Raw genomic sequence first — 25,627 nt, forward strand, 5'->3', positions numbered from 1 at the left:
CTGGAGTAGTGGAAACGTGTTCTCTGGAGTGATGAATCACGCTTCCCCATCTGGCAGTCCGATGGACGAATCTGGGTTAGGAGGATGCCAGGAAAACACTCAACTCCATATTAATGCCCATGATTTTGGAATGAGATGTTCGACGAGCAGGTGTCCACATACTTTTGTTCATGCAGTTTAATCATAACTGGCATGGTAGGTTAAATTGTAAGCTTCTCCAAACGTCTATAGCAGGGATCATCAACTAGATTCAGTCACGGACAATTTTTTCTTGAGCGGATGGTCGGGTGGCCGGAACATAATTTGTAGACTGCCAATTGACCGTAAGAAGCCCAAACAGACATGTTTGACTAAAATATAATAATTTCTCAAACATTGCTTCCATTTGTATACGATCACGTGTATTATTTGTCCAACCACAAAAAAAAAAAAAAAAAAACCACCTCCCTGCCAAATTCATCCCGCGTGGGCCACCAGTTGGGGTACCCTGGTCTATGGTTTTTATCCTAACACCCATTAACAACAGGAGGTCCCGTGAAAAACACGGGCCCGCCTATAGAAATCAAATTCCCGTCCAACTGATTTGTTCTGGCGCCGGCCCTGCAGGGCAGTTATGGTTAGCTGTCGACTCTGAGCTCAAGAACATCTGGACTGTGGGGGAAATTCAGATAAAAATGTAATTCCTACAGTTTTCAGTTAGTTTTTTATATACATTGGCCTCATGAGTCCTTTTGCGGAGCTTTTGAACCTTATTTTTAAAGTCTTTGAAAAACTCACTTCTGAAAGCCCAGTGCAGAAATAACGTTATGTGCAACGATTGAATTACAGTCTGATTCTTGTAATATGAACTAAGATGTGGGTCTTTTATAACCTGCACAAGTAACCCAGCGAGCAAAATATTGCACATGATGTCTTATTGATGTCATTTTCTGGTTGTAAACAGGTTTTCTGGCTGCGAAGACGTCATGTAACCTGATTACGACCAGCTGGTCTCTGTTATAACCAGATAAAGCCATCCCAGCTGACTCACAGCCTCCCCTCGGAAGCTCCACTGAAATGACTCCTGCTTCTGCCCCACCAGACTTACCAACTGCTGGAGCAGTAACATCTCTCAAGTAGTAGAAAGGACAGCTGAAGACAAACTTTTATTGGTTTTTCCTAAGAAATTTGGATCAATATAACATTCACATGTCGGGTAAGATCACTTCACAACAGCGTCAACTGTGACCCCGAAACCACACCCCCATTAACTACTTGTGGCTGGGCATGTAACTCAATACATAACAGTTCATATAAAGTATATCCACAATGATTGATGTATAGGTAAGGCCTATGATAGTTTTTTGGGCTTTACAGAGCAACATGCTGATCGGGTCCACAGCCTCTTCAGATAAAAAGCTCTGCTCCTATCGATCTTCTGAATGGTAATTTCTTTGTTTATTTCTTTGTTTATTTGGATCCCTGTTAGCCTTTGCAGAGGTAGCAGCTATTCTTCCTGGGTTCCACAAAAAACACAAAACATGACAAGTAACAAAAAACGGATATACAAGGACAGTCACACACATTTAAAATACAACAATATACAAACAATACAACTAAAAATGAATACTAACAATACAACAGCAACAAAAAATGTGTGTGTTAAAGTGTGTCTGTGTGTGCGTGTTTGTTTGTGTATGTGTCTCCTCACAGTCCCCGCCGTTCCATGAGATGTATTTTTTTAAAGGTAATTTTGCTGTTTGCTTGAGTAATTGGAGATGGGAGTTCCATGTGATCATGGCTCTGTATAATACCGTGCATTGCTGTGAATTCGTTTTTGACTTGAGGACTGTGAAGAGACCCCTGGTGGCATGTCTTGTGGGGTATGTATGGATGTCTGAGCTGAATGTTATTTTTTTATGCAGACAATCTTCAATTAATCTCTCGTCAACCCTCAACCAGGAAAGACTGGCATGCATGTTGTTGATGTTAGTTCTGTATGTGCAGTTAAGGGCAAGTTGTGCTGCTCTGTTTTGAGCCAGCTGCAGCTTTGCTAGGTCTTTCTTTGCTGCGCTTGACCATGTTACGGGACACTAATCAAGATGGGACAAGACCAGAGCCTGAACAACTAGTACAGTTGATTTTTGTGTCACCCCTCCCCATCTTTACAACAACTTTGTCAATATGACTTGACCATGATTTTTTTAATATTTTTTTTTTATTTAACCTTTATTTAACTAGGCAAGTCAGTTAAGAACAAATTCTTATTTACGATGACGGCCTACACCGGCCAAACCCGGACAACGCTGGGTCAGTTGTGTGACCATCCAATGTTGTAGTTCAGCTTCCTGAACTTGCTAAATGGTCACACCCTTTATCTCCAGCTGAGGTTTAGATCTTAGACAATGTTTTGAACAAAATACAATGTTTTTAGTTTTAGTTGTATTTAAGACCAGTTTATTATTAATCACCCATTCTGATACTGACTGTAACTCCTTATTTATCATTTCAGTGAGCTCACTGGCTTTGGGTGCTGACATGTAGAGTGTGGAATCATCCGCATACATTGTCATTCTAGCTTTGTGTAAGACCAGTGGCAAATCATTTGTAGAGAAGAGTAACAGCCCAAGGCAACTGGCCTTAGGTACACCGCACTGTACATATCTAATGTACATTGAAGAACACTCTTTGGGTTCTATTGGATAAATAACTCTCCAACCATGTGATGGAATGTGACATAACATAACATTAAAGGCTGCATTGAAATCTAACAATACAGCTCCAACTATGAGCTTATTATCCATTTATTTTAACCAATCATCTGTCATCTAAGTCAGTGCAGTCCAAGTTGAGTGCCCTTCTCTACATGCATGCTGAAAGACAGTAGTTAACTTGCTCTCTGAGAAATAGCATTGTATTTGGTCAAACACAATTCTCTCTATCAGTTTACTAAGAAAAGGCAGCAAACTGATTGGGCGGCTGTTACAGTCGGAGTGCTTCACTATTTTTAAGTGGAATTACTTTAACTTCCTTCCACGCCTGTGGGCACACACTCCTTTAGGCTTTGGTTAAAGATATAGCATATAGGGGTGCCAATAGAGTCCAGTCTCAATAGTTTCCCATCTAGGTTGTCTATACCTGGTGGTAATACAGTCTGCTACCATTCTCCATAGTTTCCCATCTAGGTTCTCTATACCTGGTGGTAATACAGTCTGCTACCATTCTCAACAGTTTCCCATCTAGGTTGTCTATACCTGGTGGTAATACAGTCTGCTACCATTCTCAACAAGTTCCCATCTATGTTGTCTATACCTGGTGGCTTATCATTATTGATGGATAACAACTCAAAACAGCAATCTTTCTCTTTCATTATTAGATATTTTATACAAAAATCTGATGTTTTATCCTCTAGTTGGTTAGGTCAGGGTGTGACTAGGGTGGGAAATCTATGTTTTCTATTTCTTTGTTGGCCGGGTATGGTTCTCAATCAGAGGCAGCTGTCTATCGTTGTCTCTGATTGGGGATCATACTTAGGCAGCCTTTTTCCACCTTTAGTTTGTGGGATCTTGTTTTTGGTACTGTGCTGTATGCCCTACTGAACGTTACGTTTTCTATTTATTTTGGTTTTGTTTCGGTGTTCATCTAATAAAGAAAGATGTACGCTTACCACACTGCACCTTGGTCTAATTCTTCAATCAACAAACGTAACACCCTTAACCAACAATGCAGTTTTAAGAAAAATAAGTGTTAAGTAAAAAATAACAGGTACCGGTACAGAGTCAATGTGCGGGGGCACCGGTTAGTCGAGGTATGAGGTAATATGTACATGTAGGTAGAGTTAAAGTGACTATGCATAGATAATAACAGAGAGTAGCAGCAGCGTAAAGGGTGGGGGGGGGGGGCAATGCAAATCGTCTGGGTAGCCATTTGATTAGCTGTTCAGGATTCTTATGGCTTGGGGGTAGAAGCTGTTAAGTCTTTTGGACCTAGACTTGGTGCTCTGGTACCTCTTGCCGTGAGGTAGCAGAGAGAACAGTCTATGACTAGGGTGGCTGGAGTCTTTATAATTTTTAGGGCCTTCCTCTGACACCGCCTGGTATAGAGGTCCTGGATGGCAGGAAGCTTGGCCCCAGTGGTGTACTGGGTTGTACGCACTACCCTCTGTAGTGCCTTGCGATCGGAGGCTGAGTAGTTGCCATACCAGGCAGTAATGCAACCAGTCAGGATGCTCTCAATGGTGCAGCTGTATAACTTTTTGAGGATCTGAGGACCCATGCCAAATCTTTTCAGTCTCCTGAGGGGGAATAGGCTTTGTCGTGCCCTCTTCATGACTGTCTTGGTGTGTTTGGACCATGATAGTTTGTTGGTGATGTGGACACCAAGGAACTTGAAGCTCTCAACCTGCTCCACTACAGCCCCGTCGATGAGAATGGGGGCGTGCTCGGTCCTCCTTTTCCTGTAGTCCACAATCATCTCATTTGTCTTGATCACATTGAGGGAGAGGTTGTAGTCCTGGCACCACACGGTCAGTTCTCTGACCTCCTCCCTATTGGCTGTCTCATCGTTGTCGGTGATCAGGCCTACCACTGTTGTGTCGTGGGCAAACTTAATAATGGTGTTGGAGTCGTGCCTTGCCATGCAGTCATGAGTGAACAGGGAGTACAGGAGGGGACTGAGCACGCACCTCTGAGGGGCTCCCGTGTTGAGGTTCAGCATGGCGGATGTGTTGTTACCTACCCTTACTACCTGGGGGCGGCCCATCAGGAAGTCCAGGATCCAGTTGCAGAGGGAGGTGTTTAGTTCCAGGGTCCTTAGCTTAGTGATGAGCTTTGAGGGCACTATGGTGTTGAACGCTGAGCTGTAGTCAATGAATAGCATTCTCACATATGTGTTCCTTTTGTCCAGGTGGGAAAGGGCAGTGTGGAGTGCAATAGAGATTGCATCATCTGTAGATCTGTCAGGGCGGTATGCAAATTGGAGTGGGTCGATGGTTTCTCGGATAATTGTGGTGATGTGAGCTATGACCAGCCTTTCAAAGCACTTCATGGCTACAGACGTCCCCCATATTGCCATATCTTTTTCATGCGAATGACGGGAATGAGGGCCTTGTCGATTGTCTGAAGTAAATCCTTTGCATCCGACTCGTTAAAAAAAAAATCTTCCAGAACGAGGTGAGTAATCGCTGTCCTGATATCTAGAAGCTCTTTTCAGTCATAAGAAACAGAGGCAGACACATTAGGTTCAAAATAAGTTTCAAATAACGCAAAAAACCCCACAAACATTAGCGCAATTGGTTAGGGTAGGTTAGGTAAAACGGTAGCCATTTCCTCCAGAGCCATTATCACATTCATCATCAATCCAGAGGGCTCTAACAGTTCTTACAGTTAATTCCTTAACAGGTGCATGCTTGTCAACAATTGGCATGAATACTTTAACAAATATTTCTAGTGCTGCATTTGGATTCACTTCCTCATACACATCACACGTTTTACACCTTCAACAAATAAGATATTTTGTATGATCTCTTAGAAATTACTTTAGGCCCAACCTTTGGCACTTTGGCTTTCTGTGTTATTTCCACAATGTTATGGTCACTTCTGCCAACGGGAACTGATATTGATTTGGAGCAAAGCTCCGCAGCATTAGTGAAGATATGATCAATACAGGTGGATGTCACAGATCCAACACTATTGGTATGCAGGTCAGTTGGTTGAGTGATAACCTGTGTCATATTACAGACATATTACATCAGTCACAGTTAGAAGCTTCTTATTGAGAGGACAGCTAGATGCTAACCAGTCAATGTTCAGGTCAGCCAGAAAATAGACCTCTCTATTAACAACACATATACTATCAAGCATTTCACACATATTATCCAAATACTGACTGTTAGCACTTGGTGGCCTATAGCAGCACCCCAAAAGAAGAGGCTTTAGATGAGGCATGTGAACATGCAACCACAACACTTCAACAATATTTGATATGAGATCCTCTCTACGCTTCACACCGATATGACATTTTTGGCTGATACCGATAACCGATATTACATTTTTTTGCGGCCTTTTAAGCATTCTACTACAGTTAAATAGTTAACACACACATATGGACACAGCGGTCTAAGGCACTGCATCTCAGTGCAAGGCGTCACTACAGTCCCTGGTTCGAATCTAGGTTGTATCACATTTGGCCGTGATTGGGAGTCCCATAGGATAGGGCGGCGCACAATTGGCCCAGCGTCGTCCGGGTTTGGCTGGGGTAGGCCGTCAGGTTACACACAGACACACACACGCACACACACACACCACACTGACCAAAAAGTTATTTTGTTAGTATTTACACATGTCCCCATTACCAGTAAAACATAATCAAAACCTATTTCTTTCACTTACTTGCTGTGCTGTTTCATTGTTCATTTGTTCAGTCGTTTAATTCTCAACCAGGATTTCTATGGAACGTCGTTTGGGTCTTTGCTTGTCAAAAAAGATACACGTCAAATAACACTATTTGACGTGTCAAATAAACTTGTTGACCAATCAGGACCTGAATATGACTGCACGTCACATAATAATTTAACACGTTCATACATTTTTTACATAGTTATTACACATTGATTAAACTATCACTCGTATTTCATATGTCACAACGATCCATCGATACGTATGCTATGATGCTGGTAAAGTTGTCTCGTGCACCTAGAGTACTGGTCATAAAAAAAGCTAGCCTGCTCATGGATGCAAACAATGTTCATCCCAAAAAACATTCCAAAATAACAATCTGTTTCAGGCCGCAAAATGACATGGGGTATCAGTCTACTTAGTGACATCCAGAGAACATTAGCATCGTAGCTCTTATTGCAGGACTCTGAAACAACTGTGAATTGAGCCACATTTATTGTCAACCTATGTGTATTGAACACTATTCCCGAGTAAAAACAATACTACGTGGATGTTTTGGAGTCTGATAACTCTGAGGAGGACGTTGGGAAAAAATATATTGGGTATTGAGTAGGCTGATACCTATTTCATTGATCCTCAATCGTTAGGTAAAGCTGTACAGTGCAATATGAATGTCAATACACACAATAGGCTGACTGGGGAGGTGATTTCACACAATCACAGTCCCACGATAAGGGCTACAACGCTAACATTTGCATAAACTCTTCACAGTTGTGTTCTGTGGGTGTCACCGAGTAGACTGATACCCCATTTCATTGCTTCACATTCCAACCTTGTTTAACATGATCTAGTCTAAATATGGCATGATTCCACCAATTGTAACCATCTGCATTACTTTCAAAGAGGGACTTTTATTTTGAAGGCAAACCGCAAATTCCACTATTGTTGCTAATCCTTGTTATGGCTAGCTTCACGACACATAACCGGTAGCCAGATGAAGCTAGCTAGATCCATCGTTAATCCAGGATTTTCATCGCTTCCGTCCGGATCGCCCTGCTCCCCGTCCTCCGGGTCGTCCCCGAGGCCGGTGTCAGCGCGCTGCTGGAGCCGCGCGTCGGGGGGGGTACTGTCACGACTCCCGCCGAAGTCGACCCCTCTCCTTGTTCGGGCGGCGTTCGGCGGTCGACGTCACCGGCTTACTAGTTGCCACCGATCAATGTTTCACTGTTCGTTTGGTTTTGTCTTTATTGTGTACTCCTGTTTTGAGTTTCCCTAATTATGTTCATTATTTAAACCTCTGCATTTCCTGTTTGTCTTGTCGGTGATTGTTTGTCCGTTTAGTGTAGTTGGAGGTGTTTTCTCCAGACTATGTATTTTTATGAGAAGATGGATTGAATAATTTTAGTAAACACGTTTTGTTTACCTTCATCCCTGTGTCCTGCGCCTGACTCCTCCACTTCTCTAAGAAGATCCGTTACAATAGTAGTGTTGGCGCCTGGCTTGCACGTGCAAATTCAGAACACACAAAATTATATAATAGAACTGTGCTAGGTGACGTGTCAAATTAAAAGCTTATTTAAAGTGTCAAATAGTGTTATTGTCAAATGGTGTTATTTTGACACGCAAAGACCCAAACGGTGTTTCATAGTATGTCGTGAAGCTAATAGCAGGGATGCTATTACTGTGTAACTCCGGTCGGGCAACAACATAAAAATAGTGCACTTGGTAGTGTATACCGGTGCTCGACCAATTGCAAAAGCCAACATCACCCACGATAGAGAACGGTTGATTGTCAAGGGCAATTAATTACATTATCTTGGCGTTAATGGATTTCGCCTTTGAGTTGTCTTGCTGAAATTTTCTTACTCTTTGAAATGACTGCTCGATGTGTTGACTGCTCGATCCACACAGCAGACATTGTGGGCTAGGTTAAGAATGCTGTATGGCATGTGTAGCGCAAAATTTTACGTCTAACTACGTTATATGGGTATGCACGTCAGCTTTGACATCAGTTTTGCACATCGGCATTAAACTAGACAACGGGCCGATGCCGATGTTGGCATTTTTAGCTAAGATCGGACGATTCCGATATGTTCACCGATATATTGTGCATCCCTACTTTGCAGGAATATGTCTCTGAACATATACCCCAGCACCTCCCCCATAGGCATGCCTGTCTTTTTTGTGGATTTTATATCCTTGTATTGCTACTGCTGTATCATCAAAGGTATTATCTAAGTGAGTTTCAGAGATGGACAGTATATCAAATCAAATGTTATTAGTCACATGTGCTGAATACAACAGGTGTAGACCTTAGAGTGAAATGCTTACTTACGAGCCCCTAACCAACAGTGCAGCTTCAAAAAATACAGATAAGAATAAGAGATAAAAGTAACAAGTAATTAAAGAGCAGCAGTAAAAAATAACAATATATACATGAGGGTGCCGGTACAGAGTCAATGTGCAGGGGCACCGGTTAGTTGAGGTAGTATATACATGTAGGTAGAGAATTAAAGTGACTATGCATAGATGACAACAGAGAGTGGCAGTGGTGTGGAGAGGGGGGGGGGCAATGCAAATAGTCTTGGTAGCCATTTGACTGTATGAATGTTATCTGATTTTAGCAAGCTATTGATTTCATTAATCTTATTCCTAATGTGACATTTACAGTGCATTCGGAAAGTATTCAGACCCCCTGATTTTTTAAAAATTTTTTACGTTACAGCCTTAGTCTAAAATCAATCTACACACAATACCCCATAATGACAAGAGGAAAACATTTTTTAAGATAATTCTTTTGGTGCAAAACTTCACAACAAAGTGGTGTTAGGAATCTCCTGGTTTACAGGCCACATCAGGCCTACAAGTCACATTATGCTGGCTTGCAAAGTGATGTGTAATTCTTAGGGATGCACCGAAATGACATTTTTGGCCGATATCGATATCCAATATTTTCCTTGCCAAAAAACCCAATACCGATTAAAAAATGTTGCGACCTTTTAAGCATTATAGTACAGTTAAATAGTTAACACACACACACACGGACGCAGCGGTTTAAGGCACTGCATGAGGCGTCACTACAGTCCCTGGTTCGAATCCAGGCTGTATCACATCCGGCCGTGATGGGGAGTCCCATAGGGCGGCACACAATTGGCCCAGCGTCGTCCGGGTTTGGCCGGGGTAGGCCGTCATTGTAAATAAGAATTTGTTCTTAACTGACTTGCCTACTTAAATAAAGGTTACACACACACACCACACTGACTAAAAATATATTTTGTTGGCATTTACGTATGTTCCCATTACCAGGCTTTCCTCAGTACGAAAACCTTGTTGACCCACTGTGCTATCAGACTCAGCATGCTCATGGGGCTGACATCGCTGGTCCAAATGTCAGTCGTGAAGCTTACCGATATATCGTGCATCCCTAGTAGTTCTTATTTGAATCCAACCAGAGTTAGGATATCTAACAAGTGGAATTGTTCTCACCCACAACCTCCATTCAGAATGACTGCCAGGGCAGGGATGATTGAATACTGTGACTACCTCAATCATCTAAACTGGAACAACCATCTCAGTATAGGGTGCAATAAATCCAATTACTAACAGAACGGATTAGTTTAGAAAACTGTATGTTATTTATCTTTGTATAGCATAAAATTAAACAACCAATCAATGTGCATTCAAAAACACTGATATTAGAGTAAAACTAATAATTCTGAAAAGTTCCCTGCAATAGAGCATGCTGGGAAATATTATACAGTTGAAGTCGGAAGGTTACATACACTTAGGTTGGAGTCATTAAAACTCGTTTTTCAACCACTCCACACATTTCTTGATAACAAACTATTGTTTTGGCAAGTCAGTTAGGACATCTACTTTGTGCATGACACAAGTAGTTTTTTCAACAATTGTTTACAGACAGATTATTTCACTTCTAACTCACTGTAACACAATTCCAGTGGGTCAGAAGTTTACATACACTAAGTTGACTGTGCCTTTAAACAGCTTGGAAAATTCCAGAAAATGATGTCATGGCTTTAGAAGCTTCTGATAGGCTAATTGACATAATTTGAGTCAATTGGAGGTGTACCTGTGGATGTATTTCAAGGCCTACCTTCAAATTCAGTGCCTCTTTGCTTGACATCATGAGAAAATCAAAAGAAATCAGCCAAGACCTCAGAAAAAAAAATGTGAGACCTCCACAAGTCTGGTTCATCCTTCTGAGCAATTTCCAAATGCCTGAAGGTACCACGTTCATCTGTACAAACAATAGTACGCAAGTATAAACACCATGGGACCACGCAGCCATCATACCGCTCAGGAAGGAGATGTGTTCTGTCTCCTAGAGATGAACGTACTTTGGTGTGAAAAGTGCAAATCAATCCCAGAACAACAGCAAAGCACCTTGTGAAGATGCTGGAGGACACAGGTACAAAAGTATATATATCCACAGTAAAACAAGTCCTATATCGACATAACCTGAAAGGCCACTCAGCAAGGAAGAATACACTGCTCCAAAACCTCCATTAAAAAAAGCCAGACTACGGTTTGCAACTGCACATGGGGACAAAGATCGTACTTTTTGGAAAAATGTCCTCTGGTCTGATGAAACAAAAATAGAACTGTTTGGCCATAATGACCATCGTTATGCTTGAAGGAAAAAGGGAGAGGCTTGCAAGCCGAAGAACACCATCCCAACTGTGAAGCATGGGGGTGGCAGCATCATGTTGTGGTGGTGCTGCACTGCAGGAGAGACTGGTGCACTTCACAAAATAGATTGCATTATGAGGAAGGGAAATTATGTGGATATATTGAAGCAACATCTCAAGACATCAATCAGGAAGTTAAAGCTAGGTCGCAAATGGGTCTTCCAAATGGACAATGACCCAAGCATACTTCCAAAGTTGTGGCAAAATGACTTAAGGACAACAAAGTCAATGTATTGGAGTGGCCATCACAAAGCCCTGACCTCAATCCCATAGAAAATTTGTGGGCAGAACTGAAAAAGCGCGTGTGAGCAAGGAGGCCTACAAACCTGACTCAGTTACACCAGCTCTGCCAGGAGGAATGGGCCAAAATTCACCCAACTTATTGTGGGAAGCTTACGGAAGGCTACCTGAAACGTTTGACCCAAGTTAAATCATTTAAAGGCAATGCTACCAAATACTAGTTGAGTGTATGTAAACTTCTGACCCACTGGGAATGTGATGAAAGAAATAAAAGCTGAAATAAATCGTTCTCTCTACTATTATTCTGACATTTCACATTCTTAAAATAAATTGGTGATCCTAACTGACCTAAAACAGGGCATTTTTACTAGGAATAAATGTCAGGAATTGTGAAAAACTGAGTTTAAATGTATTTAGCTAAGGTTTATGTAAACTTCCGACTTCAACTTTATATCGTTCTATGTTCTCTTCCAAAGAATTATTCTTGCCTTCCAAAGAATCATCAAAGAACCCTTTCTTCAAAAAACGGTTCTTAGGATATTAAAGGTTTAAAGTAGAACCCTTTGCCTTACAAAGAACCCCTGTCTTCCAAAAAGGGTTATTCTGATCAAAATGGTTATTGGTATAACCCTATCCCTCCACAAAAAAACTGTGTTGGAACCTTTCTTTCTAAGATATAATTATCTAGCTGTGCCCATCTGGCTAGTATCAACAAGGGTTTTCTACAAAATAGCAACATTAGCATAGATAGCTTGGAATCAAATCAAATCAAATTGTATTTGTCACATGCGCTGAATACAACACCTTACAGTGAAATGCTTACTTACAAGCCCTTAACCAACAATGCAGTTTTAAGAAAATACCAACAAAAAAAGTTAAAGATAAGAATAACAAATAATTAAAGAGCAGCAGTAAATAACAATAGCTTGGCTATATACAGGGGGTACCGGTACAGAGTCAATGTGCGGGGGTACCCGTGTCTAGATCATAAGCATTACACACGGATATGCATTACCAAACAACGCTACTGCCACCTTCTGGTTTGGAGTATTTTAACAAGGCTGAGTGGCTGACGACTTCCAAGGTGTTTGCTGTGTGAACACAAAAGAGATTGGCTGCTGACATTGTTCAGAGGTGCTAAGTACTGTCGGCAGGCAAACGCTTGACAATCCTACTGCTGTTTCTGAGCTTGAAAGAAGTTGTCTTTAACCTTTTCTATCAGGGATTGCCAAATCATTGTCAAAAGCCCTTAAGGAACACCATTCTTGGAATCTCAGAATGTTTTTAGATAAATTATCTTAGTGGTCATATTTTTTGTCAATTTTATCAGTGAATGTAACGGATTAAAGGCATATTATTACGGATGGACATTTTATAAACAATTTGTAGCTATAAATATATATAAGAATTATAAATAAGAATTTATATGATAAGAAAATTTACATTTTAGTAATTTAGCAGACGCTCTTATCCAGAGCAACTTACAGTTAGTGCATTCATCTTAAGATAGCTTTGTATATTTGTAAACAAAAGCTCGAGGTTTAGCTCGCCTGAGGTAGAGTATCTCATGATAAGCTGTAGACCACATTATCAAGAGAGTTTTCATCTGTATTTTTCATAGCTGTCTACATACCACCACAGACCAATGCTGGCACTAAGACCGCACTCAATGAGCTGTATTCCGCCATAAGCAAACAGGAAAACGCACATCGAGAGGAGGTGCTCCTAGTGGCCGGGGACTTTAATGCAGGGAAGCTTAAATCCGTTTTACCAAATTTCTATCAACATGTTAAATGTGCAACAGAGGGAAAAAAACTCTAGACCACCTTTACTCCACACACAGACACGTATAAAGCTCTCCCTCGCCCTCCCTTTGGCAAATCTGACCATAATTCTATCCTCCTGATTCCTGATTACAAGCAAAAATTAAAGCAGGAAGCACCAGTGACTCGGTCAATAAAAAAGTGGTCAGATGAAGCAGATGCTAAGCTACAGGACTGTTTTGCTAGCCCAGACTGGAATATGTTCGGAGGAGTACACCACATCAGTCACTGGCTTCATCAATAAGTGCATCGTCCCCACAATGACGGTACATACATACCTCAAACAGAAGCTATGGATTACAGGCAGCATCCACACTGAGCTAAAGGCTAGAGCTGCCACTTTCAAGGAGCGGGACTCTAACCCGGAAGCTTATAAGAAATCGGGCTATGCACTCCAACGAACCATCAAACAGGCAAAGCATCAATACAGGACTTGTGGCAGGGCTTGCAAACCATTACAGACTACAAAAGGAAACACAGCCGAGAGCTGCCCAGTGACACGAGCCTACCAGATGAGCTAAACTGCTTCTATGCTCGCTCCGAGGCAAATAACACTGAAACATGCATGAGAGCACCAGCTGTTCCGGACAACTGTGTGATCACGCTCTCTGCAGAGTAAGACCTTTAAACAGGTCAACATTCACAAGACCGCAGGGCCAGACGGATTACCAGGATGTGTACTCCGTGCATGCACTGACCAACTGGCAAGTGTCTTCACTGACATTTTCAACCTCTCCCTGTCCGAGTCTGTAATACCAACATGTTTTAAGCAGACCACAATAGTCCCCATGCCCATGAACACTAAGGTAACCTGCCTAAATGACTACCGACCCGTAGCACTCACGTCTGTAGCCATGAAGTGCTTAGAAAGGCTGGTCATGGTTCACATCAACACCATTATCCCAGAAACCATCGACCCACTCCAATTTGCATACCGCCCTTTCCCACCTGGACAAAAGAAACACCTATGTGAGAATGCTATTCATTGACTACAGCTCAGCGTTCAACACCATAGTGCCCTCAAAGTTCATTAATAAGTTAAGGACCCTGGGACTAAACACCTCCCTCTGCAACTGGATTGAGGACTTCCTCAATCCAGTTGCAGAGGGAGGTGCATCCTGACTAGTTGCATCACTGCCTGGTATGGAAACTGCTCGGCCTCCAACCGCAAGGCACTACAGAGAGTAGAGCGTACGGCCCAGCACATCACTGGGGCCAAGCTTCCTGTTATCCAGGACCTCTATACCAGGCGGTGTCAGAGGAAGGCCCTAAAAATTGTCAAAGACTCCAGCCACCCTAGTCATAGACTGCTCTCTCTGCTACCACATGGCAAGAGGTACCGGAGAGCCAAGTCTAGGTCCAAGAGGCTTCTAAACAGCTTCTACCGCCAAGCCATAAGACTCCTGAACATCTTAATGTCTTAATCAGACTATTTGCATTGCCTGCCAACCCCCCCGCTGCTGCTCTCTGTTATTATCTATGCATAGTCACTTTAATAACTCTACCTACATGTACATCTTACCTCAATTACCTCGACTAACTGGTGCCCCCGCACATGGACTCTGTACCGGTACCCACTGTATATAGTCTCGCCATTGTTATTTTACTGCTGCTCTTTAATTACTTGTTCATTTTATTTCTTATTCTTATTTTCTTAAGTTGCATTTTGTTGGTTAGGGGCTTGTAAGTAATCATTTCACTGTAAGGTCTACACCTGTTGTATTCAGCGCAAGTGACTAATACAATTTGATTTGATTTGATTTGAAGAATGGGAGAAACTCATACCCAAGGAGACTCAAGTCTGTAATCGCTGCCAAACGTCTTTCAACAGAGTACTGATTAAAGGGTTTGAATACTTAAGTAAATGTGATATTTAATTGTTTATTTTTAATACATTTGCAAAAAAATGAAAAACTTGTTTTTGCTTTGTCATTATGGGGTATTGTGTGTAGATTGATGAGGGGAAAAACTATTTCATCTATTTTAGAATAACACTGTAAAATAACAAAATGTGGAAAAAGTCAAGGGCTCTGAATACTTTCCGAATGCACTGTTTACTGTACCCGTTCTCCTTCTCTCACATTTTCCCTTTGCTTGTGGACTTCAGTGCACAACACAACAGCTGTCTGTGATCAGGCAAAAAAAAACTCTCAAAGCCAAAACTTCATACCATATCCGCTAACTGATAAACACACCATATTAGCTAACATCATAGTCAACATAGCTACTAGAGCTAACCCGTTAGTAAAGCCACAATCCAATCCATGTGTACAATTACGCAATACAGTGTACAGCAAGCAGTTTAGAAGTTTCATTGGTGACAATAAATGAATCAAACCGAAAGTTTACCTTGACTCGGAAGAGTTAGTATGTTGGATTGCCTTAGCCAGCTAGCTAACATAAATAGCATTCTTCTCTGTTTGAGTCAGGTTGTTGAGTAGGCTAAATTAGCTGCATTAGCTAGTTAAATGAAAGTGAAAAAAAATACAATGAAATATAGCTACTATATTCTCATTTTTTTCCAAAACTGTTCAACTATTGTTTGTCTCTCTCTTTGAGTCAACTACTCACCACAGGTTATGCACTGCAGTGCTAGCTAGCTGTATCTTATGATTTCAGTACTAGATTCATTCTCTGATCCTTTGATTGGATGGATAACATTTCAGTTCATGCTGCAAGAGCTCTTGGAGGACGTCCTCCAGAAGTCCATAATTACTGTGTAAGTCTATGGATGGGGGTGAGAACTATGAGCCTCCTAGGTCTGTTGAGGCCATTAGCGGTGCGAAGGTAAAATCACTGAGGAAGACAGAAAAATGGCACATTACAACCTATGTGTTGTGATAATAGTGCTGTTTGCTCTATAAACTGTTATTTCATATGCCTTGCTACCGTGATATATAGGCCTAAAGGCCGAGACAATAAGAAGACAGTGGCAGAATAAATTCAATCATACCTTTATTTTATCACAAAACCAGATAGTAACCTATGTCTGCTTTATTCCCACAAAGCATATTGCATGTACCAGACAGTTACATTTCCTACTGCATGGTCAAGCAACTTAATGTTTCAGACATTTTCAGACCACTAAACAACTATTGATTTAGAACCACAGAGAGTTACCGCAAATCACAAAGAAAACAGGAGCTGCCTCCATTATCCCGGGACCATATCAACTTCCACATTTCAACATCAATGAATAACAATGTGCAGATTGTGTACATAGGCTCCTAGAGAGGCATGTCTGGTGTTCGGGAAAGAACTTCGGAAGGCTGTCTGCGCGCCAATTCACCTCACATGTCCCTAGGCAAGTAATACGCGTGAGAGAGGGACTTTAATGTCCTTATCATCCGGTTTCTTGATGTCGCATTCAGGCCAACCCCAGGCCCAAATACCATATCAATGTTTCGAACACACCTGCATGTGGGTTCCGTCCTGTGCCAGTAAATAACATATTCAACCGTTAGAAAGATTTCCCTTTACCTCTACATGGAGGGCCGCAGTGCAGCTGAGCGCAACAGCGCATAATCAATCAAGATGTAGATCTCAGTTGACAATGCATTACACGATCACATCGGCCTTTACAACGACAAATAAATAACTGCTACCAGACAGTGGCACTTTGCTATAGTATCGGCGGGAGCTCGTTACTGTTTGACTTAGTTGGGGGAATGTATGGACGGAAACCATAATTCAACACAAATTGGGTAGGTCAACAGAAGGCTACTTCAGAGTCTGAAAGAAATTGTAGGCGTGGAAGATTTGACTACACTTAACCACCCATTTTATGACAACCCATTCACAAGAGCGAGAACATTCTGAGCTGCGATATTGATATGCTACCATATTAAGACATTTAAAATAAAAAAATATATTCATTTCCCCAGAGTGGATAAAAAGTAACCTGTAAGTAGCCTAACCCAACGTGTCAAATTTAATAGTGTGCTCTCACCTGATCAGTTCTGCAGCCCATAACATTATTATTAACCCGGATTCAGGTTACAAGATTGGAAGTGGAGATGTTGGGAAAACATTTTCTCTGGGTTTGTCTCCTTTCGGTGTCTATTCCGTTATGTTTCGCCGAAGACCTGAAGAGGGATGCGCATATACAGCATGAAAATGATTCAGGTGAAGCTATTTTGCATGTTTTCTGTTTTGATTAAGCTGGGTTGCGCGCGCTTGTTGCTGAGAGAAAAGATCACACCTTTTGCACCTAAATTAATGGTATATTTTCCATTACTGACAGATTGCTTCATAGGACTATGGTTTGCGTTTTGGATTAAGGAACTATGGCGAACAATTTTAATTATTTCATCGTAAAAAATAATGTTGACAAGATTTTAACCAAAAGCTTACAATTTACTTATCATTAGTCATGACCTATAAAATTATGGCAGTTGACCAGTTAAACCACACGCAATTCCCACGCATGTCGCCAAATACAATTTTAATTGCTGTGCATAACATGTGGAAATGTAATACTTTTGTATAACCTTTTTATTACTAAAATTATAATCGAAATCAACTGACTTTAAGCCATCATATGAGTTATTGCATCTGAGTTTGTGTAAAAGAGATGAAGTCTCTAAAACCAGTTACTGCTTTGAAAGCCTTCAGGGGACAAAGTATCCATTAAGTTTATGAATCAAGGTTGGTTTACTTTAGCAAGAAGTGCACACAATTATTCGATTAATTTGTAATTAAGATGACAAAACCCAGATGGCCATCTCTAGTCCTCTCTGTGCTTTAGGCTTTTTGGCAATACTCATGATATGTAAATATTAAGATGCATAATATTAGTTGTGTACGGTTTCTTATCACAAAGAATAACAAACTGTAATTGTACATACAATATTCTGGCAGTACAACAAGTACCATTCATCACAAGGTTGGTCTGCAAAGTAGATATTTTTCAGCTAGCCTCCACCCCCTGATGCTGTATATGTATTGCATCAGATGAGCTCTCTATGATGGCACTATTTTGTAATTAAGACATTTATAGTAAAAGGTTGTGTTCTTCAAGGTATAGTTCACCTGAATTACAAATGTACTTCATATTATGGATTCACACAGGGTCGGACTGGGACCAGAAATTGTCCCTGGCATTTCTGCACACCAGCCCATTTAAAAAAAAGTGGAAATGAAAAGTGTCCTAGAACCATTGAAGGTGTATACTTAAGTTGAACCTATCATTCGGGGAAATACGTTTCAAATCTAATCATAAATCCTTGTTTTATATTTCTATGAACTATAGTTTGGAGCCAAGAGAAACCCGGAAGACTGTTTGCCAGGAGACGGATTTTGCCACATCAGGGACAGCACCACGTTGCAGTAAGTTGTACATTTATCTCCTTAAAACTATAGCAGGAGCAATGTACTAAATGATGCTTAAAGAGGTTGTATGAAGACCAGCTGTCTAGGAACAGAAGTGGAAGAATTACTGTAGGAATTAATAAACCTGATACTAATCAATCTGAAATGTCCGTAAAAAATGTAGGAGCCTCTAAAGAACCTCTGTTGAATAAACGTGTCTTTGGCTCCATCCGGTGGTTGGCTGTGTCATGAAATCACTTAATATCAGGTGACTCTGCTTGACGTCAGAAAAATCACCATCTTCCCTCCTTCACAGCACACACAAACATGGTTTACAGGGCATTTACACTATACAATGCCTTCAGGAGGTATTCACACCCCTAGACTTTTTCAAAAATATTCTTGTGTTACAGCCTGAATTTAAAATGTATTAAATTGAAATGTATTGTCACTGGCCTACACACAATACCCCATAATGTCAAAGTGGAATTATGTTTTTCGAAATTGTACAAATGAATTAAAAATGTTAAGCTGAAATGTCTTGAGTCAGTAAGTATTCAACCCCTTTGTTATGGCAAGACTAAATAAGTTCAGGAGTAAAAATGTGCTTAACAAGTCACATAATAAGTTGCATTGACTCACTCTGTGTGCAATAATAGTGTTTAACATGATTTTTGAATGACTCTGTACCTCACACATACAATTATCTGTAAGATCCCTCAGTCGAGCAGTGAATTTCAAACACATATTCAACCACATAGACCAGGGAGGTTTTCCAATTCCCCACAAAGAAGGGCACCTATTGGTAGATAAAAAAAAAGCAGACATTAAATATCCCTTTGAGCATGGTGAAGTTAGTAATTACACTTTGGATGGTGTATCAATAGACCCAGCCACTACAAAGATACAGGCTACAAAGATACAGGCCTCTATCCAAACTCACCATGAGGCCAATGGTGACTTTAAAACCGTTACAGAGTTTAATGGCTGTGATGGGAATAAACTGAGGATGAATCAACAACATTGTAGTTACTCCACAATACTAGCCTAATTGACAGAGTGAAAAGAAGAGCCTGTACAGAGGAAAAATATTCCAAAACATGCATCCTGTTTGCAACAAAGCACTAAAGTAATAATGCAAAAAATGTGGAAAAGCAAGTATCTTTTTGTCCTGAATACAAAGTGTTATGTTTGGGGCAAATCCAATCCAGTACATTACTGGGAACCACTCTTCATATTTTCAAGCATAGTGGTGACTGCATCATGTTATGGGTATGCTTGGAATCGTTAATGACTGAGGAGTTTTTCAGTATAAAAAAATTAACGGAGTAGAGCTAAGCACAGGCAAAATCCTAGAGGAAAACCTGTTTCAGTCTGCTTTCCACCACACAATGGAAGATTAATTCACCTTTCAGCAGGACAATAACCTAAAACACATGGCCAAATATACACTGGAGTTGCGTACCAAGAATACAGTGAATGTTCCTGAGTGGCCGAGCTCCAGTTTTGACTTAAATCTCCTTGGAAATCTATGGCAAGACTTGAAAATGGTTGTCTAGCAACGATCTACAACCAATTTGACAGAACTTGTGTCACGTCTGCTCCCCCCCGGCGCTTGAGGGCGCCAGGCTGCCCTGCATCACTCACTCCTATCATCTATTACGCACACCTACCTTCCCTCGTCACGCGCATCAGCGATATTGGACTCACCTGGACTCACTCATCACCTGTTATTACCTCCCCTATATTTGTCAGTTCCCTAGCTCTGTACCCTGCTGCATTAATTGTTTTTGTTTGTATTACTAGTTTGCTGACGCTGTTCCTGTCTCGTTCCATGTCCTTTCTTTATTAAATGTTTGACTCCCCGTTCCTGCTTCGTCACTCCAGCGTCAACTCATGTGACAGCTTGAATAATTTTTTAAATAATAATGGGCAAATATTGTACAATCCTGGTGTGGAAAGCTCTTAAAGACTTACCCAGAAAGACTCACAGCTGTAATCGCTGCCAAAGTTGATTGTAACATATATTGACCAAGGGGTGTGAATACTTATGTAAATTAGATATTTCTGTATTTCATTTTCAAAAATGTCTTAATTGTTTTTCTTCACTTTGTCATTATGTGGTATTGTGTGTAGATGGGTGAGAATACAAAATAATATTTAATCAAATTTTAATTCAGTCTGTAACACAACAAAATGTGGAATAAGTCAATGGGTATGAATACTTTCTGAAGGCACTCGTATTGCCATTCTAGCCTCGACCTCATGTGGGTGCTAACAAGCAAGCTCGCAAGCATGCTAGGTAGTGCTACGTATCAACAGCCATTCTCAGCCAATCCAGTAGGGTTTGGATGCTATTGTGATTGGTCACTGGCATCGCGATATCACAGAGGATTTGAATAAAGTTCAGCTTTCCCCTACATTAATCCCGTCATGTTCAACTCCCTTGCCCATGCTTACATCGCTCGACTGTCCCCTGCCCACTACTCTTTTCTCACTTTCCTTTCGTTGATAGCGAATGGCTTACGATGTTTCACCGCACAATGCCGCTTCCTAGTGTAAAGAGACCGTTAGCACTCATCGGATTCCTCTCGAGCACACAGATCTAAATACACTACACACAATAAAAAATGAAAACCTGCTCCAGAGCGTTCAGGTCCTCAGACTGGGGCAAAGGTTCACTTTCCAACAGGTCAACGACCCTAAGCACACAGAAAAGACAATGCAGGAATGGCTTTGGGACAAGTCTCTGAAAGTCTCTGAATGTCTCTGAATGTCCTTGAGTGGCCCTTCTGGCAAACTCCAAGCGGGCTGTCATGTGCCTTTTACTGAGGAGTGGCTTCCGTCTGGTCACTTGAACCCGATATAACATCTCTGGAGAGACCTGAAAATAGCTGTGCAATGACGCTCCCCATCCAACCTGACAAAGTTTGAGAGGATTTGCAGAGAAAACTTTTAGAAACTCCCCAAATACAGGTGTGCCGAGATTGTATCGTCATACCCAAGAAGAATTGAGTCTGAAATCGCTGCCAAAGGTGCTTCAACTAAGTACTAAGTAAAGGGTCTGAATACTTTTTCTGCAACTTAGATTCCAGGTTTAATCAGTGTGTTATAACATCCTTTAGGGGACAAGTCAAATAAAAGGTCAAAGAGCAGAGAGCGAGGCACAAGAGGTGTGGCTTCAAATCCCACTGCTGACACAAATGTAAGGTAGAAGGTAAAGAAGGAATCCATGGACACTGTGACTTCAGTATTACATCCATGGACACTGTGACTTCAGTATTACACTCATGGACACTGTGACTTCAGTATTACATCCATGGACACTGTGACTTCAGTATTACACTCATGGACACTGTGACTTCAGTATTACATCCATGGACACTGTGACTTCAGTATTACACTCATGGACACTGTGACTTCAGTATTACATTCATGGACACTGTGACTTCAGTATTACATTCATGAACACTGTGACTTCAGTATTACATTCATGGACACTGTGACTTCAATGTTACGTTCATGGACACTGTGACTTCAGTATTACATTCATGGACACTGTGACTTCAGTATTACATTCATGGACACTGTGACTTCAATTTTACATTCATGGACACTGTGACTTCAGTATTACATTCATGGACACTGTGACTTCAATGTTACGTTCATGGACACTGTGACTTCAGTATTACACTCATGGACACTGTGACTTCAGTATTACACTCATGGACACTGTGACTTCAGTATTACATTCATGGACACTGTGACTTCAGTATTACATTCATGGACACTGTGACTTCAGTATTACACTCATGGACACTGTGACTTCAATGTTACGTTCATGGACACTGTGACTTCAGTATTACACTCATGGACACTGTGACTTCAGTATTACATTCATGGACACTGTGACTTCAGTATTACATTCATGGACACTGTGACTTTAATGTTACGTTCATGGACACTGACTTCAGTATTACACTCATGGACACTGTGACTTCAGTATTACATTCATGGACACTGTGACTTCAGTATTACATTCATGGACACTGTGACTTCAGTATTACATTCATGGACACTGTGACTTCAGTATTACACTCATGGACACTGTGACTTCAGTATTACATTCATGGACACTGTGACTTCAGTATTACATTCATGGACACTGTGACTTCAGTATTACATTCATGGACACTGTGACTTCAGTATTACATTCATGGACACTGTGACTTCAGTATTACATTCATGGACACTGTGACTTCAGTATTACACTCATGGACACTGTGACTTCAGTATTACACTGTGACTTCAGTATTACACTGTGACTTCAATTGACACTGTGACTTCTGTATTACATTCATGGACACTGTGACTTCAGTATTACATTCATGGACACTGTGACTTCAGTATTACACTCATGGACACTGACTTCAGTATTACACCGTGACTTCAGTATTACAGTGTGACTTCAGTATTACAGTGTGACTTCAGTATTACACTGTGACTTCAGTATTACACTGTGACTTCAGTATTACATTCATGGACACTGTGACTTCAGTAATACATTCATGGACACAGTGACTTCAGTATTACACAGTGACTTCAGTATTACACTGTGACTTCAATGGACACTGTGACTTCAATATTACACTGTGACTTCAATGGACACTGTGACTTCAATGGACACTGTGACTTCAATATTACAGTCATGGGGACAAATAAAACAGAAAGTTAAATCCTATGAGCAGAAAGTGAGGCACCGAGCTCTAAACTGAAGAACTCCCAGAAACTTGCTCTTTATACCAGAGCCAGAGCATCCTCGCAATACAGGTCCTACTTTCAAAATATCTTGTGATTTAGTATGTATTTGTCTATGGGTGATGTTGGGTGTTTCAGTTTGTATTTGTCTATGGGTGATGTTAGGTGATTCAGTATGTAAATAATATTTTTCTCAATGACTGATATTTGGCGTTCCAACATATTTTTCCCTGTGGGTGAAGTTTCAGAAACATGAGCCTGCAGCCCCTGCCCGGCGGTGTGGTCGTCTGATGGATAGCTGTGCCCCTCACACCCCCTGCTGTGACCCCTGTGCCTCCTGCCGCTGTCGCCTCTTCAACACCATCTGCCACTGCTGGAGACTGGGCCCACACTGCCCCAAGAAGACCTAGACAAACACACACACACACACACACACACACACACACACACACACACACACACACACACACACACACACACACACACACACACACACACACACACACACCATACACACCACACACACACCACATACAACACACACTTCACATACACACACACACACACACACACCGCATACAACACACACCCCACACACTTCACACACACACACTTCACATACACATACACACACCACACACTTCATACACACTTCACCCACACACACACACACACACACACACACATACCACTTACACACACACACACACACACACACACACACACACACACACACACACACACACACACACACACACACACACACACACACACACACACACACACACACACACACACACACACACACACACACACACACACATACCGCTTCAACACACCCATATACACACACACACACCCAACCACATACCACACACACATACACACACACACACACACACACACACACACACACACACACACACACACACACACACACACACACACACACACACACACACACACACACACACACACACACACACACACACACACACACACACACCACATACAACACACTCCACATATACACACACACACACACACCATACACACCATACACACACACACACACACACACACACACACACACACACACACACACACACACACACACACACACACACACACACACACACACACAATATACACCACATACAACACACTCCACATACACACACACACACACACACACACACACACACACACACCATACACACCACACACAATACACACCACACACCACACACCATACACTCTTCACCACATATACACACACGACTGCCACTGTTGGAAACTGGGCCAGCACTGCCCCAAGAGGAACCAGAGACCCTGTACAGGCAAACACACACACTCACACATACACATCTACATCTCACACAGACTGCTACACATCACACTGATGCACTTGCACAGGTAAACACATACTGATACAAAAACATGGACATACTACACAGATATATATGATTAAATGTTTTGGACCTGATGAATGACACATCACATATCGCAAGGCCCACAATATAGGTTCAATGACACATCACATATCACAAGGCCCACAATATAGGTTCAATGATACATCACATATCACAAGGCCCAAAATATAGGTTCAATGATACATCACATATCACAAGGCCCACAATATAGGTTCAATGATACATCACATATCACAAGGCCCACAATATAGGTTCAATGATACATCTCATATCACAAGGCCCACAATATAGGTTCAATGATACATCACATATCACAAGGCCCACAATATAGGTTCAATGATATATCACATGTCGCAAGGCCCACAATATTTTCTATGTATATAAACGATGTATGGATGTGTTGTGGACATGTAACAGTATACGTTTCCTGCATAACTGTATTAATTCTGCTTTTGTAAAACGGTGCACCTCTGCTACTGTAGATTGTAGGTCATGTTGAGCCAATGCTAACCCATAAAAACATCAGTAACTTTGACAAACATCCGCTCTATATTTTCTCTATTGAATAAATAACTTTGTTAGCCTCGCTCATCTACTTTTTATTGATATTCTCACCAGTTATCCCTGCTGGCAAAACATATTACTGTATGCTCAATAACCGGTTCTGCTCATGTGGTTACATACATTTAGAAATTATTAGCAAACTCCCCAGTGGATTAAAGTGGATAAAAGGTAGTGAGAGCTTGGGGCAGCAGCGTAGACAGGGATAACTGTGTGGCTGTGCATAAGTAAAAGTGGCTGGGCTAACATTTCCCGGCAAAAATACCTGACATATTTAAGTGAAAATTTGTGCATCACATTGGATTATTTAAAACATAATACAGGATAAATGTAACCAAAAAATACCACAGTGCGAACTACGCAACCGCTTACTTCAACACTGCTGACAAAGCAGGCTGACTGTCTGAGTCCGACAGTAA

General features: G+C 41.3%; 1 protein-coding gene across 3 annotated transcripts; it reads left to right on the top strand.

The window, feature by feature from the left end:
- The first annotated feature begins 1,085 nt into the window (after positions 1 to 1,085).
- asip2b (agouti signaling protein, nonagouti homolog (mouse) 2b) lies at positions 1,086 to 24,157 on the top strand. Of its 3 annotated transcripts, NM_001146678.1 has the most exon segments (5): positions 16,945 to 17,049; positions 17,142 to 17,271; positions 18,398 to 18,474; positions 23,457 to 23,707; positions 24,091 to 24,157. In NM_001146678.1, coding segments are annotated over 3 exon segments (354 nt in total). In that variant the 5' UTR covers positions 16,945 to 17,049; positions 17,142 to 17,162; the 3' UTR covers positions 23,625 to 23,707; positions 24,091 to 24,157.
- Positions 24,158 to 25,627: the final 1,470 nt, after the last annotated feature.

The sequence above is a fragment of the Salmo salar genome, chromosome ssa03 (assembly GCF_905237065.1).
Source record: "Salmo salar chromosome ssa03, Ssal_v3.1, whole genome shotgun sequence".
NCBI lineage: Eukaryota > Metazoa > Chordata > Actinopteri > Salmoniformes > Salmonidae > Salmo > Salmo salar.

Coding starts and splice junctions, on each gene's coding strand:
- asip2b (XM_045714297.1), top strand. CDS start 17,163: ATGTTGGGAAAACATTTTCTCTGGGTTTGTCTCCTTTCGGTGTCTATT. Junction 17,272..18,397: donor ACAGCATGAAAATGATTCAG/GTGAAGCTATTT, acceptor TATGAACTATAG/TTTGGAGCCAAGAGAAACCC. Junction 18,475..23,456: donor AGGGACAGCACCACGTTGCA/GTAAGTTGTACA, acceptor CTGTGGGTGAAG/TTTCAGAAACATGAGCCTGC.